General features: G+C 43.1%; 1 protein-coding gene across 1 annotated transcript; it reads left to right on the forward strand.

The window, feature by feature from the left end:
• The first annotated feature begins 5,103 nt into the window (after positions 1-5,103).
• Positions 5,104-16,340, forward strand: st8sia1 (ST8 alpha-N-acetyl-neuraminide alpha-2,8-sialyltransferase 1). The gene is made up of 5 exons (XM_071536374.1): positions 5,104-5,758; positions 6,961-7,105; positions 12,440-12,549; positions 14,600-14,692; positions 15,860-16,340. Exons 1-5 carry the CDS (start codon positions 5,580-5,582, stop codon positions 16,338-16,340), a joined length of 1,008 nt encoding a protein of 335 aa, XP_071392475.1. The 5' UTR covers positions 5,104-5,579.
• Positions 16,341-17,125: the final 785 nt, after the last annotated feature.

The following is a 17,125-nucleotide window of genomic DNA, read 5'->3' on the forward strand; positions in this document are numbered from 1 at the left end:
TAAAAAGAAGTGCTTCCTTTCAAACTTTAATCCTTAATCCTTACCCTAACCTAAACTGAACTCTAATTCCAATCTTAACCCTAAACCCAAGTCCTAACCCTGAACTAACCTAAACCTTAACCCTTACTTTAACCTAATCCTAACCCTAATTCTAATCCCAAATCTAAACCCAAATTTAACCCTAAAATAGTCCCTTAAAAAAGTGAGGACCAGGAAAAGATTTCCTCATCTTTCTATACTTTTGAGGACATTTGTTTTTAAGTATAGAAATAGAAAACCACACACACACACACACACACACACACACACACACACAGTTTGAGAGTTCAAGATAAAAAAAATATATATATATATCCCTCACTGTGTATATCTGTCTCCACCATGTGACTGCTTTTGGGAAATACAGCAACCAACCAAGCCTGTGTGTTTCTGACTGTGTCCACAAGAAGTCAGCAGAGCTCAACACATACAACGGCTTTCAGAGAATAGAATAGAATAGAATAGAATAGAATAGAATAGAATAGAATATTTTTGGCCCTTCAAATAGCTCAATATTCTGGGACAGGATCAATGTATAAAACATGGAAACTAGCAACATTTTTCTAGAATAAAATGGAATTATAAAGGACTTGTGCTTGGAGTCGGGGTGTGGTACTCCGGCACAGCAGCAGCACCAAAGGGAGCGTCTCCATCAACAGATCATAAAAACCTCCTTCATTCAGTGCGAAGAAAATCCAGTAGGGGGCGGCAGTACATTACATATGCGGCAGATCTCAGTGGGAAGAGAGCCACAAGCATTCCGCAGCAAGCACCGTCAAGTCAGCTAGAATACATACAAGATTTCCACTCATAATTTTCAAAATAATGGATGGATGTTTGCTATCTTAAAAAAAAAGTCAATTTGAATCCACAGTTTGTCATAAAGGCTGTATAAGTGGAGGTCCAATGGCTGCGCAAGGTGGCTGAGTGGCGGGCCGGCCGTCTTACAACTGGAGGACCCCTGTTCAAGCCCCTGTGTCAGCAAGTATACCGTAATGAGCTAAAGGGAATTTCCCACTGGGGATCAGTGAAGTAATTGAGCCATTCCGCCGAATGGGTGCCATTTCCGTCCCCAGGACATTATATGTATAAATATGCATGAAAATTAACTGTAAAATACATTTTATTATTAAGCAAAGTGTCCTGCACATTGATCTAATTGCAAATTTAAGATATATAATTTAAAACATTAATAAAAACTACCTAGAACACTGGAAAAATAGCATTTGTTACCTGTCCCCGCTCTCTAACACTACACTTTACCATGAAATATAATGATTCAAATCCTTCAGAAATCTTTTTTTTTTTTTTGCATTGTTGTGTGACTCCATGTCCCATCTTTGCTTTAAATATTTTTTTTCATAAGAAATCCATAATATTTTAGTTAAAATACACATTTTAGTCGTGTCCCCAGGTTTTCACTCAGTCCTGTTACCCTAACACATTCCCCCCTCTGAAAAATTTGGAACATTCCACAAGTCACATGTTCAAAAGGAAGTTGCATCATCTGGATCTTCTGAAGGCCATGGTAAGACCAAAAGTAAGTTCTCTCATTTTCTTTTCTGTATATTTGATGATATTGTAACTATGACTGAGAAGGACAATCTCAACATACTGTCTTGTTAGCTAAATTATTTCTTAGACGTTATTTATTTATTTTAAAAATACTATTTTTTGGTAAATCACTAGAATGTGCTCAGTGTCCTCATGCTATTAGCATGGACGCTATGTGGCTATATTTCATGTATTTGCTAATTCTATGCTAAAAACTCCTGTTACTTTCAGTCCTGTTACTCATATAAAGAGTAACAGGACTGAGTAACAGTAACAGGAGTGAGTAGCGTCCTCTGGTTTATTGATTTATTAGTGTGAATACTAGTCCATATAATACTATTCACCTGATTTTTAAGTTTTACAGGTGAAATTTCTGAAGTTGTTGACATTTAAGATCAGTTTTACAATGTGAATACCATACTTACTTACAGGGAGCCAATCCACCTCTAAGTGCTGCAGAAAAGCAGCGGTTTTGTTTTCATGAAGTTTGTTTTCATGAATTTATTGCAATTCTAGCTAAAACACTATTGGATGTAGTTTTTGCAACTGAACCATTTAGTGTTTTGTAGACAAGCAAGAATATTTTCAAGTTGATTTTAGGTACTGGTAGTCAATGCAGAGATCTGAGGACTTACGTAATATCTTCAGCTTTTTGTCTTTGTTGTCTTACTTACCTTTTGTAGAAGAAGATGGAGAGAACCCATGCTGTGCAGGAGCCAGAAACACCCACCCATGGCATGCTGCAGGGGAAGGAGCAAGACACGCCCGCCACCCTCTCTATCTCCCCTCTCTCTATCTGTCTCTCCCTCCCTCTCTCTCTCCTTCCCTCTCTCTCCCTCTTTCTCTCTCTCCCTCCCTCCCCCTCTCTCCCTCTCTCTCCCCCCCTCTCTTTCTTTCTCTCTCCACCTCCTTCGCTGTGAAGAAGTACAAGCACATAGCACATCCCTGCAACACAGAAATCTCACACACACACGCACACCCAAAATGCACGCACGGCCATGCAAGGGTGGATATTTCATTTCACTGTTGGGGGGGACAATAAACAGAAAAGTTCCTCAAGAACAATTCCCGCCAAAAGTACTGTAATTTATATAGAGGAAACCCATATGGTTATGTTATATGGTTATATGGTTAAATTATAAACAAAATTACATAGTGGCAGCCATTTTACATGCAGTAAGAAAAAAAGAATATACTCAGAACCTAATTACATAGAGTAAGTTAATCTTAAATATTATATTATAGAAATATTACTGTTACCATCTACAAAAGATAAAGTATTTTGGAATGAAAACCCGCATTTTAATTTAACCAAGTATCCTGTATCATAAATACACGTCTGGCATTTGTAACAAACCAAACTGCCTCCATAGACATCATGCATTAGGAGACGCGGCTGCCCGTACCAATACGCTGATGCACAAGATTCACCCGCGAGGTAATAGAGTGAACAAAATGTAGTCTGGTTACAATTGTAAATGTGTTTTATTCTATTGAGTGGTAGAATTAAAAAAAACATGTCTGACACATCCTTTGTTTTAAGTTAATCTTTGCAAAGTAGCTACTGACTGGAGGTCAGTCATCACTGACACACTTCCAGAGATCGCTCCACAGACACTTGTACCAAGGGCTAATGTGTGTGTGTGGGGCTTCGGGGATGGTAGGCAGTGGACCAAACAACTGTGAGGCATATGAGGGGGGGGGCAATCTTTCGAAACTTAAAAACGTATTGTTTTGCGTCTATAATTAGCACAAGTGCTTTCAATGCATATTATTTAAAATTATATAGTTATGTTTACAATGATATATTGAGGGGGACAACTCTCTGTTTTTCCCAGGAAGGGGGGGTCCGGACCCCCCTGTCCCCCCCGTAATTTCCGCCCATGCGGCCATGCACACTCAGACACAAAAAACACACACAGATACACACAAAAACACACACACACACACACACATACACGCATGCACACTAACACGCACGCACGCACGTATGGACACACATTCCTGTTACCCAGTGCTCATTCCTGTTACCCAATGTTCACTCCTGTTACTAAATAGTTTTTTTTCTAAAAAAAATAAAGATAAACCACTATTTTTTTCAATTTTGTTTGGTCCATCATTTATCCAATTGTTTAATAAATTACATGATAAAAAAAATTGTTAAACTTGAGGTTTGGGTTTCCTTTAAAAGGAAAAAATGGCTTTGCATTTTTAGAAAAATACAACTTGCGTGCATATATAGTGATTTTTTAGTCACAAATATCAATTATTTGAACATGTAACCAACCATTTCTTTAAAATAAACACTTTCTTGAGGGGAAAACAAAGGAATTAGTTGACATGCTTTTAAACATGTTTTTTAAATAAGTTTTGGTAACAGGACTGAGAAAAATGCAACCATCTTCCACTGAGAAAATATGTGTGTTATTAGATTCAGTGTTGAAAAAAGATTTTAAAAAATGATTGATGGTGGAAATTATGTTTAATTTGGAAGAGTTACAACAAGCAAATGGCACCCAAATTGCACACTTTATTATCACTCACAATGAAATCGGGCAGGGACTAGATCTGCTCCAGTCCATCCTTGTCCATCCTTGTCCATGTGTTGCGCAAGTCACACACCGCTGGGCAGATTTTGACAAAACTTGGGGGCATGATGCATCTCACCACTGTGCGTTTTCAAACACTAATTGGCCCAAGGGGACGCTAATATTACAGGTCAACAACATCTCTTATTTCTATATTATTATTATTATTTTTATTCTCATTGTTATATATTGTAGTATAATGCACATATTTTACATATTTCTTACTTTCGTATTTCTATTTTTCTTATAATTTCTCTACGCTTGTATATATTCACTTCTACAATGTGAGCAGCTGCAATGTAACCCAATTTCCCCTCGGGGATCAATAAAGTATTTCTGATTCTGATTCTGATTCTGAGACATATTTGTTCTTGACTGGCCCAGAAGGACACTGCATCATCCCTGAACGACATGTTTAGGCTACTGTTGCCTTATTATTACTATACAGCTGCCAAAACTAGACAAAGAAAGACTCCATCACAGATTATATAGCCAGCAATTTGGTATCTCAGACTTTGAAAAAGTCAATTTTAACCCATTAATGTTTCTAACAGCTGTAGATTGGGCTGATCCAGATCCAGCGGCTCCAGTGGCTCTGCCATATGCCATATTATACTGTATAAGTGCCCAATTTTACGCTTTTATTTTGAAGACCATATCGCTATACTTCCACTCTGATTCTGGTTATTTCTGAGAGGATTGACGCTGCTTCAGCAGCACAAGAAGCACTTTGTCTCGGTGAGAGAGAGGGGAGGGGGCGTCGAGAGGAGGAAGAGGAGGAGGGGGAGGGAGATTGAATGGATTGCGCCCAGTGCACTTGTACCACGGCCCCAACCAGAGCCTGCAGGACGAGGGGAGAGGAGACCGGAGGAGAGGACAGCAGGGCGGGAGAAGCTGGGTCCAGTAGGCTCGGATCGGGCACACAGAAACCCTTTCGGACCCGGTCGGGGTACAGAGGCAGCCCAGGGGGGAGGGCCAGATCCCTCACAGTCCGCACCGAGGCACACTGCTGTCATGATGGTGGTGATGCACCGAGAGCACAGCGCTGGATTCCTGCAGCACCCGGCTGCAGAGCCCGAAACCCCGCAACCATAACCAGCACCCGGACCCCGACCGGACAGGCGGCTCTGTTTTTCTCCCGCAAGCCTAAAAAAACGCAGAACTACAGAACAGGACACTGATTTCCAGACGCATGCTTGAGCCAAACAACCGGGTAATACCTTGCAGCTCCATTCACACTCCACCCTGTCTAAGGGATGAGACGGGATGCAGTCTTATCTCTCCAGTATTAGCAGAGACCTGCTTTGAACCGAGTCTGCGTTTTACCGCACCGCCACCGGTTTCAATGCGAATCCCCTGGTTGTTTTGAGCCGCGCAAAGACAAGACGCAAGGGAAAGATGTTGGTGCGATGCTACCGGGGCAAGCTGTCGGTGTGGGCCGCTCTGTGTGTGCTGGTGCTCTGCTGGTTTTACGTGTTCCCCGTCTACAGGCTCCCCAGCGATAAAGAAATAGTGGACGAGGTACTGAGCCAGGGTCAAGTATGGCAGAAGAACCAGACGGGCATCGATTTGTACAGGTCGGTGGTAGGAATCACAATGGCGGTTTTATCCAGAAAGCTGTGTGTCTTAAAGTGGGGGCCGGGGACCCCCAGGGGTCTTCAAGGGGGTTCCTGGGGGTCCCCGGCGAAAGGAGGAGTAGCCTGGTATTATTTCACTCTCTGCGACAAATTAGCTCCATGAGAGAATTTTTAGAGGTTGCTGTTTAGTTTATAATTTCCGCTCTCTCTGTCCACAGTAAGGAAATGCAAATATGTATCTTAATATATATCTTGGGACAAAATCTTATACAATGGGGGTCTGTGATCTCCTTTGTTTCCATTTGGGGTCCCTGAACCAGTGTAATAATGGTGTAATACATAAGTAGGTTAATGTATTATTATTATTCTTATTATTATTATTACTATTATTATGCCATAAGAGGCCTACCCCACCTTTGCAAAAAGAACTACTATTCTATGATACATTTTACACAGGTACTATATAAATATTTTAAATATTCTACAGGAATATTATAGTAGGAGATAAAGGTCAACTCTAAACTCACTATTGAGCACATCACAGACACATTAGAAGTCCCTATAAGATTATTTTAAGAATGTTATGCAGGTTTTTCATGAGGGCAGTGACACTGCTCTGAAAGCAGACCTAATCACCAGAGCAGTCAGTTACAGTATGGCTGTTTTGTTTATGTTATTAAATCTCATTCTCTTGAGAGTATGAGAGAGCGCAGAGACAATTCTCCGAGGCAAAGCTGATTAGGATAATGCGCAGAAGGTGACACTTGCAGACCAGAGGGCGCTGCCTGTGGGGGGATGTGACGCTGTGTTCTGCTTAGAGCAGGGGTTCCCATATTTTTTCATGCCAAGGACCCCTAAACATGTTAGGGATAAGCCACAGATCTCTGTTTGGAATGATTATGTCCCAGGGAGAGTAGATTTTTATGTTTAGATATGACTTTAGATATGTCATTCTTAGGCATTCTTATGTAAATGAATTAATTATAAAAATGAAGCCCTCATAAGGGCCCCAAATCACATTGTGGGAACCTGACTGGCTTATAGAACGTCCATGCTGAGCTTTAAAAAAGAAGTGACTGCTCACGGAGTTTCCCCACATGTGGTGTGGGGGATGATGACCACTCACACATCCATTTGTGCCACATGACAAACTGGCCGGGGACCAGAATTAAAGACTCGCTTCCCACTTTCCCTGTCCACAGGAAGCTGCTGACAGAATGCTGCAGCCCGCGGAGGATGTTTGCCGTGACCAAGGAGAACTCTCCGATGGGCAAGGTGCTGTGGTACGATGGAGAGTTCTACCACTCACACACCGTCAACAATGAGACCTACTCGCTCTTTGTACAGGTAGGCCTACAATGAGGGGAGAAAGTGTGTGGTGTGTGTATGTTTGTGTGTGTGTGTGTGTGTGCGTGTGTGCGTGTGTGTGTGTGTGTGCATGTATCTCTCAGTGTATGTGCATGTAAGCCATTTTGAGGCCGCTTTTTTTTTAACAAGGCAAGTTTCCATATGTCATATACATATTATAGGTTGTAATCATGTAATTTTCACATGGTAGTAGTGATACCTACATTGCAGTGACTTTGCAGTTTTGTTAGGTTGCAGAAGGTCAGCAAGTGGGATTTTATTTTAGAAAGCTGGAAAAAAGAATAAATGAAATAATAGCGATTGAGGGCACTTTTATTCAGAGTGCCCTACAGTCCTACAAGGGCATTCATTCTCAGTGTCGGTGGTCCCACTGGGCACACATGTCTTTCTGTCTGTCTGTGTGTACTCATAGCCTATTTGCAGCTAACCACAGCACCAGCATAATCGCTAAGCTCTGTGATCACTCAAAATTCTTCACCAAAGGATGATTGATCAAAACCATTCATGAGATTCCCTTTACTTAATTATGGTCAGCATGCTCGTAAACATTGTCATGCTCTGCTGCGAGCTGAGATCTTATGGACATTCTTGGCTCATGAGGCATTTTGTGTGTTTGTAATGCATTTTTGTATCCGTCATAGGCAGGTTAAAAAACAACACTGACTTTTTGGGGGTTTGGCCCATTGGTCATCTTACCAATGGTTGTGATCATGGGTGACTAGCCTTATCCAAAGTATGAGGATTAACCTTTTTATAATCCAAAGTTGGTTTTGGTTTCCATTCTATGACGTGTAGATTCATAATCAGTGACAACAAAATGTCAGTCTTCATCATTACTGAAGTCCATTATGAATCAGCAGCACAAAAAACTAGCTTTCTGGCTAATGTTGCTCACTTACATTCCCCTAAACAAGCCTCGCTCATGTGCACCAGACAGTGATCTACCAGAGACACAAAGATGAATTTGATACCAATCCTCTCATCACATATTGGCAAATCGAGAGAAGCAAGAGAGTGATGTTCTCGACACTGCCATGGCTGCATTATAAACCATTTGAACCACTTTTACACCCACATACAATTACTTATTTGATTATTCTTCACTCAGAGATCCACATACCCCCTCCCCCCACCCCCAGCCCCTTTAATATGCTATATCCTCTGAATGAAAGAAAGTAAGAAAGACCAGATGGTGGAAAATGATTTTCTCCTAGTCAGCGGAATATGACACTGTTGAGGGGGCTGTGGGATTTGACATGGATCCTGGTTGATCCGTAATAGAGGATGGGGGTGGTGTGTGTATGCGTGTGTGTGTGTGTGTGGGGGGGGGGGGGGGGGTACTGGAGCATACACACACACACACTCTGAGGATAAAGGATTACTGGAAGATTGTTCGCAGTGTGAGGGTAGTTACTAATAGGATGGGAAAGAGGATATGGTGAAAGAGGAGACAGAAGTGTGCAATTTTGTGTGTGTGTGAGTAAGTGTGTATGTGTGTTGCCAATTAGCACAGGATACAGTCCAACTTGTTATGAGATGCCCAAACTTCTGCAAAATGCACATTTGAAAGAGACGCCACGCGCTCTCCTCTTTCGCTTTAATTTATTTGTCTTACAGTAATATCTTCTGTGTCTTTCGCTTTCACTCGGCCCAGAACAACTGAATTAGGAGCAGCTCTTCTCTAGACACAAGGAGAGGAGTTATAGATGGAGAGGTGCTAAGGGGGAAACATTAGAATAAACACACGGGGTACAAGTCTTGAACAAACCATATATTTTACAGTCCTCAGTGTACCAGTTTTGCATTTTGTGTCATGACACTAGTCAGCCATGCCAACATAAACTGTATTTCAGTTCACCTTAAACTCCCTGTCCATGGTTATCACACAACAAGAATATACAGCACCCTGCACTGTATTTCTTTGTCCCAGTGTATTGCAGTAGTAGCCTTTCACCATCCAAATGAAATTTCTGGGTAATTCTATCGATTTCAGCAGCCATGAGTCAACCGACAAAGTGAACTCCGGTCTCTGTGAGATCATTAGCAGTTGGTTGTATTTCTCCTTTTCCCGTCTAGAGGAGGTGTTAATGGTTTGGAGGAGAGATGGAAAAAGCCATACCCCTCCCTCCTCTCCCTCCTCTCCCTCCTCTCCCTCCCTCTCCCCCGGCTAAGTTGGAGGGAGAGCTGGAACTGGATTGGTTCCAAGCTACCGTTCCCCCCTCTGCTTTGCCTAGAGAGGATGCAGTGTCGTACAAAAAGGGACCTACTGTAGTGTGTTTATGCCTCTTTGTGTGTGTGTGTGTGTGTGTGTGTGTGTGTGTATACCCAGATAAGGGCTGTTAGGCTATTTTTACGTGGTTCCATGCGTGTGATTGTGCATGTGGGGTGTGTGTGCATGCATGTAGATGAGGGTGTTTGTGTTTGTGTTTGGGAACAGGACAAGATGGGACAAGATGGCATGTGGCAAGTGTTTTTTGCATACTGGGGCAGTATTTCATTTCACCCTAATTTGAAGGCATGAACTGTGTGCAAGAAGAGGCACGTTCAGTCCTTGTATGGAGGAAGGGGGAAGTGAGGTTGAAGAAATAAACAAATGAGAATATGAGGAGAGAAGGGCTGTGCTAAATCGAGGTTTTTGTGTGCGTGTGTGTGTGTGTGTGTGTGTGTGTGTGGATATGTACAGTAGTGTGAGTTTAACCCAGCTAAACTGACAATTTAGTGACCTTTGTACTGAAATAGTATTTACCCAGTTTTTAATACTAATGTAAGTGTTTATGTTCTAAATCCATAGCATATATAGTAAGAAGACAGAGAAATGTTGTATTAACTGTTAACATGTTTTACCCATCCTTTTGTGTTGCATTACATCATTCTGAGAGTGTGTGTGTGTGTGTGTGTGTGTGTGTGTGTGTGTGTGTGTAAGCTGTGTTGTGACCTCACTGTTCGTTAAATATTTCATGTTCACACACAGGCTGAGTATGTTTTTTTTTATTTATTCATTTTGTATAATGTTAGCTATTCGTTTGTGTTCAGACCAACATTATGCCATGTCACTCTCCAGATTTCTGCCTTGAATTTTAAGGTTTTGTCATGGAAATATAAACTGGTTGTTTATGTACTGGTAGGTGTGTGTTTTTCTCTGTGCCTTGCCCTGTCCAAGGTTGCGGTGGCACCCTGTTGCAATGTGTGTGTGTGTGTGTGTGTGTGCGTGTCTCAATCTCACCCTTGCAAGGCTTATTTTTAGCAGTTAGTGGTTGCACTTTCTCTACAAGCCTATCTTGTGGGCACTTGGGTGTGTGTTTCAGTGTATGTGTGTGTGTGTGTGCATATGAGAAAGAGTAAGACCAAGACAGAGAGAAAAAGAGAGAGAGAAAGAAGGTAACTACTAGTTAGGTGGGGTTACACACATACACACACACACACACACTACCAGTGCTGTGATTGCAGGCCTGGACATAGACAGGCAGTTGGCAACGGATATCATGGGCACCTGCCAAGGAATGTGCCAATTAGGGCTTTGCTTGTTAATTACTGGTTAGACTAATGGTTCAAACAGAGCGTCCGTATACACAGTTCACTGTACTGTACAGTAGCTTCCCATGATGCTTTGTTTCTTTCCCCATGCTCATCTTATCTAGTTCTCCTTTCAGTTGTACAGTAATTATACTGTATATTCAAATGCAGTGATGGGGGTAGAGATGAGAAAATATTGTTGCTCAGTCCTGATACTCATGACTACACATTCTATTGTAGACCCAGTGTCCTTTCATATTGTGATATTGACAGTGTGAAGACTAATATAGGTGGAAAAGGCCTTGTTATTGGCTAGCCACTATCAGCATACATCATACTGAACAAACCAAACCGAAATCTGCAAAACCAGTCAAGAAATTGAAGTCCAGAAAAGGTATGAAGTTGGATCAGATTATTATTAGGTTTCCAGAATTAAAGTTTGACCATGTGTTACCGCAATAAGCGTCCCCCCGCTCAGGTTTTAGCCCTGGCCCAGCTCACTGGTTCCCCCCTGCTCAGTGTGCTGTTAGCAGGGTATTGTTCTCTCTGACTCAACCACCTGTCACGGTCCAGCAGAGACCCTGGGGCAAGTAGAGGTGTGTGTATGTGTGTGTGTGTGTGTGTGTGTGTGTGTGTGTGTGTATGCGTGTGTGTGTATATTCTCAAACGTGTGCACTCCAAGGGGAATAATGAGCACAATTGTTTCCTCCGGGAATCTCGCTTCAGCCGTGCCTCCGACTCAAATACAGCCAAGTCTGACAGAAAGGAGAATATTAGGCTCCTGCTGCACAAGGCAACGCAATTCAGTGTCTGTAATGGCTTTAACGCTGTGCTAGGCTAGACTTTAATTTACATGATGACAGGGAGACCAGGCACAAACACAGTGCAGAGGCAGGAGAGAAGACAGGATCGCATAGACAGGATCTCATGTAACGGAGACGTTTATGTAGGAGCCTGGATCGGATGTTTGAAGAAAGATGGGGGAGGGGGAGAGCAGATGGATAGATGAATAGATAGATAGATAGATAGATAGATAGATAGATAGATAGATAGATAGATAGTAGAATAATAACAAGATAGATAGAAAGAGAAGCTGTTTATTTACATCTTTGTCACTTTTTTTTGTATGACAAAAAAGAATACGGGTTCATTCAAATCAATTCTTTCACCGAAGCAAAGAAGAAAAAAAAATCATTCATATTTATTGAATTATGCCTGGCCACTTGGAAAACATAGTGAGATTTCATAATTTTCTAATGTTAACAGGCATGAACAAAGACTGGTAGCCTCTTGAGCAAGTTAGCAAGACCCAGATGGCATGGGCATAGTAGGCAGAACAGCTTTGTTTTTCTCACAGTGGGAGTTCAGGGCTAGTCCCTGTGCACTCGCTAGTTCAATGAAATAATTTCAGTACACATAAATAAACTTTTTCGTGCACCAAATACCAGAAAGGCAACCTGATTCATAAGCTGTCTGACCTCGACCTGCTTTTGTCCTCCTCCTCCTCTTCCTTTCCCTCGATTCTCCCTGGTATGTCCGTCAGCACATGGGGCTGTGAAGGGATATTAGCTCTTTGCCGAACACAGCATGACTCATATACCAGCGCTCAATTTTAGGATCTGAGTGGAGAGAAAATGAATATGTTTTTGTGTGTTTGTGTGCGTAAGTGCTTTTGTGTGTGCGTTTTTGTGCGTCACGTGTTTCTGTACTTTTTTGTGACTGTGCATGTGTATGGATGCATGGATGTGTGTTTCCCTCTTCAAAAGCATCAGTTTGGCTAACATGTTCCCCTCTCCCCAGGACAATCCTCTGCAGCTGCCCCTCAAGAAGTGTGCAGTGGTGGGCAATGGCGGCGTCCTGAGGCACAGCGGCTGTGGACGGGACATTGACCAGGCTGACTTCATCATGCGGTGAGGGACAAGGAACGCTGTGTGTGTGTGTGCGTGCGTGCATACGTGCATGCATATGACCGGTTCACTGCCCGTCCAAACGTGATTTGGTTGTCCCGCCCTCGCTGGGGCCTGAGACAGCAGCCAAAGGCGCATCAGCCATCAGAGATAATGAGAACTGGTGTCGCATCTTGCCAGAAGGGAGGCAGAGAGAGAGAAAAATGGGCCACAGACAGTCAGGGCAAGAGAGAAAGGAGGTTAGGTGTGAGTAAGCAAAATTGAAATAGACAGAGATAATGGGAAAGAAAAGAAGTTAAGGAGAAAGGTATGAACTAGAAAAAACTGGAGACACAGCATTAAAAATGTCTTGTCTCACACATTGAGATGAGAGATGCAATGAATGATAAAAAAAGAAAAAAAGTCATCTGGGACTTTGGTAAAATCACAAAAGGAGAATCATTCAAATTTCATGAATATAAGATAAAGGTGTCGTCCCATTCAAAACAAGTTATCAAAGACATTTGTAGCAGCTTTGATAGAGGAGGAAACCATCCCCAAAGAAGCTGTGATCCTCCCTGAGAATGTGAAAACTATACCGTCTTGATATATATAGCCGTGAGGCTGAATGACTCAAACAGCGAAGTCTACAGTTGTGGGAGAAACTAAAACTAAAGCCGGATCTGCTGAGATTAGACCTTGAGCATGAGGGAAAGTGCACAAAGCTAGAACTTCAGCTCAGAGAAACAGAACTTTGAGAATACCAGGAAAGAGCTACGATGGAAGAATGGGCACATGGATTTAGATGAAAGGAGATAGGACTGAAAAACAGACTCCAGAATCACATTGAACTGATTGAGTTTGCGTGGGAGTTAGGTTGCGCAACCGCTGCCACACATTTCGCAATCAGAAGGTTTTAAAAAGCCTGTATGGTCATTACTTCTGCTGTCCCCTGCTCTCACCCCTTTAAATGTGTTTGTAATCGTCTCAAATGGCTGTGGCAGTTGAAGTAATCACAGAGTGAGACTGTAAACCAGTGTAAGGGGAGACAGTGTAAGGGGGTAACAGCTCTGTTAAGTCTATGGAGTCCCAGCCCATAAGTTAACACAGTATTCTGTGTTGGAGTAAACAAGGGGAAATACTCTGGAACGGATTGTTTGAATACGATAAATTTACCTGCCAGTGACCAGCCAGTCCGCATTAAAGTGAGTTATGCAGGGCACAGATAAGGAAATGTCATGTCATCCTCTAATGATTTAAGCCAGTGGTTCTCAAACTGTGGTACTGGTACCACCAGTGGTATGCGGAACGCTGCCAGGTGATCGGCCAGATGACTCTGGAAATTTTTTGTCTGCACTGAGAATTTGGGAAAACCCTCTGAAACCTCTCTTTTGCATACATATGCGCTCATACCTCTCATTGGTAACCACTGATTTAAGCCAAACTGTGACATAGCAGTTTTAAGTCCCAATGCCTGATTAATCAGCAGCACAGTGATCATGTAACCTTGGTGTTACATTGCCTGATGTAATTCCACTTCAGCATCTCTTCTGCTGTGGCTGCATCTGTAGAGATGAGCTCCCACTCTTGTCGCCTCTTCACAGGTTAATAAATCCCTCTTGCATGTTGTTCCCATGGCACCCAGACCAAAAGCACATGGGTGGGAGCTGTTCTCTTATTAAATGCATCAGCGCCACTCTGTCTATGATAATGGGGTCTAATCAGGAAGTAAACATGCTTAATGACTTAAATAAATCCTTTGTATTTAGAGTGAGAGACTGCAGATGATGTGTTGTGAGGAATCGTTTTCCAGACTGCTATTTGAATAATGGTTTGAATACTCTATGCAAATCAAACGGTCATGGACATCATTTGAATATTCAGAGTTGCAATGCATGGTTAGACATCATTTGAATATTCAGAGTTGCAATGCATGGTTAGCCGTGTGTGTGTGTATGTATGTGTGTGGGTTTGTGTGTGTGTGTGTGTGTGTGTGTGTGTGTATACATGCATATATTGTATATGTGTAGTTGTGTACCTCCACCTGCTATATCATGTGCATTTTGTTCACCAGGTGTAACCTTCCACCACTTTCTAAGGAGTATGTGGAGGATGTGGGCACCAGAACACATCTGGTCACAGCCAACCCCAGCATCATAGAGAAAAGGTAAGAATCATCAGTTTCATTCCCAAGTAAAACAAATGCATAGTGAATTTGTCTTGGTGACACTGGCGCAGAGATATATTGATAACTTACAGTTTGAGAGTGCATAGTGACAAGAGGATGACGACAGCAGGACGTTAAATACAGTGAAAAGGGAGAGTGCCATGCCATGGGCCATATACTGAACTGGGATGGGACAATATGCTTATCTCATGATACGATTTGATACGTTTATTTCTGAGCCACAAAACATAATGGCACTGACTTGCTACAATGTAGTAAACAATTTAAAAATCTCATTACAAAGTGCAAATAATTTTGATGGAGAGCTTATGAAAGCAAGCCATCTCATTTGTGATTACTACAGCAGAATAAAATGTAACTAATATTGCATTTTTCTGCCCCATGATACATATTGTCACATTTTTGTATTGTGACATCCCTAGTGCTTATCTAAAAGCAGGGTTTACCCAGTGCTTTACAGAGACAAAAACAAGAAAAGTAAATGAGGATATAAAATAAGAAGCACATTAGAAGCTCAAATCAGGCCACTTATTTTCCCTCCTTTATACTTCTGCCTTTCCTCACTCTTTCATTCAATCATTTCGATGTAGTCCTGAAATCTTGATTTTCTTAAAAAAAGTGTACACTTACATCCCTCCTATCTGGAAATGTCTCTCTCTCTTCTCTCTGCGTGTCTCTTTGCAAGTCTTTCTCTCTCTCTGCATGCTGTGCGGTTTGACAGATGTTGTGTATGAACAGCTTCTTGTCTGACATCTGCGGTCTGTCATGGCTAAAATCATTTGCCAAAATATCTGTGTGTGTGTGTCATCTCCTAAAGCACGTTTCCAAGCCCTTTGTGTGATTGTGCGTTGGGATCCATACAACACTGACCCATTGTGCTTCTTCAGGGTTCACATCCGACAACACAGGAAACCCATTCCTTTTATAGACTGGCAGAACAGGAAGACAGAGCAGACAGCTACACTGATCAGTCAGCCAGTCAGCAGACCATGACCAACTCTGGACTCTAATCTTAATCCTTAACCCACAAAATCATGACTTACCCTCTCCCTTTATCCCATCTCTCTCTTTCTCTGTCTCTCTCCCTCTCCCTCTCTTTCTCCCTCTCTCTCTCTCTCTCTCTCTCTCTCTGCCTCTCTCTCTCAGATTCCAGAACCTTCTGTGGTCGAGGAAAGCCTTTGTGGACAGCATGAAGGTTTACGGCTCCAGCTACATCTACATGCCAGCGTTCTCCATGAAGCCTGGCACCGACCTGTCGCTGCGGGCGTATTACGCCCTGGCAGACACCTCCTCCAACCTCACCATGCTCTTTGCCAACCCCGAATTCCTGCGCACGGTGGGAAAATTCTGGAAGGCGCGCGGCGTGCACGCCAAACGCCTCTCCACGGGGCTCTTCCTGGTCAGCTTGGCCCTGGGGCTGTGCGAGGAAGTGACGGCCTACGGCTTCTGGCCCTTCTCCGTGGGCCTGGACGAGCAGCCGGTCAGCCATCACTACTACGACAACATCCTGCCCTATAAGTGGTTCCACGCCATGCCCGAGGAGTTCGTCCAGCTTTGGCACCTCCACAAGAGCGGCACGCTGCGCATGAGGGTGGGACGCTGCCCCCCTCGGGATGGGGGGAGTTAGAGCAGGGCGAGGAGCGATAGAGGTCGACAGAAGGAACGGCGGGATACAGAGGAAGATGGAGAGGTTTGGGTTGGAACGCTGCGGGGAAGTGAAGTTGGTGTCATGACACACGCACACACACACACGTACATGAGCGTATTCCCCTGACTAACACCACCACAGCATCTGTGTCAATACACTCCCCCCCCCCCACCCCCCCACCCCACCCTGCTGTTCCCTAATTATCATGAGAATGTCCCCCACCCGGACCAGCAGCATCAGGGACATACACACACACACACACACGCACACACACATTCAGACATTCCCAAACTAGCCATATCTCTCCCCACCCAATTCCTGAGAGATTGTGTGTGTGTGTGTGTGTGTGTGTGTGTGTATGTGTGTGTGTGTGGGTGTGTTTACGGACAGCCTCAGCTGGGGCTAATAAGAGTGAAAGGGTCGGGGGTTTGAGGGGTGGGGGATGGTTTTGTACACTGACTACTGTATCTGACTGACATATGGGGCAGCTGGACCAAAACCCCCTCTGGGTCTTTGTTAAACAGAGACAGAAGGAGCGGAGGACCAGAGGGAATAATAAAACGCACTGAAAGACTGGCAAAGTGCAAGGAACAAGGGAGCGAGAATGGCGTCCTGGTACTCAGCTTGAATGGGATTGAAATGAAATGAAAAAAGGGGAATGGGAGGGGAAAAAAGAAAGAAAGCTGACTCGTATGTGTATGAAAGGATTTTCCTCTGCTTTTCTTCAACCAAGCCCTTGATTGGCATTCTCTGGTGCCAAATAG

The sequence above is a fragment of the Centroberyx affinis genome, unplaced genomic scaffold (assembly GCF_046629955.1).
Source record: "Centroberyx affinis isolate AG114_WGS23_722 - 3 ecotype Tasmania unplaced genomic scaffold, CSIRO-AGI_Caff_v1 ptg002864l_1, whole genome shotgun sequence".
In the NCBI taxonomy this organism is placed as follows: domain Eukaryota; kingdom Metazoa; phylum Chordata; class Actinopteri; order Beryciformes; family Berycidae; genus Centroberyx; species Centroberyx affinis.

What these genes read in the sequence shown, in the direction of transcription:
- st8sia1 (XM_071536374.1), top strand. Translation starts at nt 5,580, where the DNA reads ATGTTGGTGCGATGCTACCGGGGCAAGCTGTCGGTGTGGGCCGCTCTG. An exon ending in CCTACTCGCTCTTTGTACAG is followed by an intron (nt 7,106 to 12,439) that starts GTAGGCCTACAA and finishes CCCTCTCCCCAG; the next exon opens with GACAATCCTCTGCAGCTGCC. An exon ending in CAGGCTGACTTCATCATGCG is followed by an intron (nt 12,550 to 14,599) that starts GTGAGGGACAAG and finishes TTTGTTCACCAG; the next exon opens with GTGTAACCTTCCACCACTTT.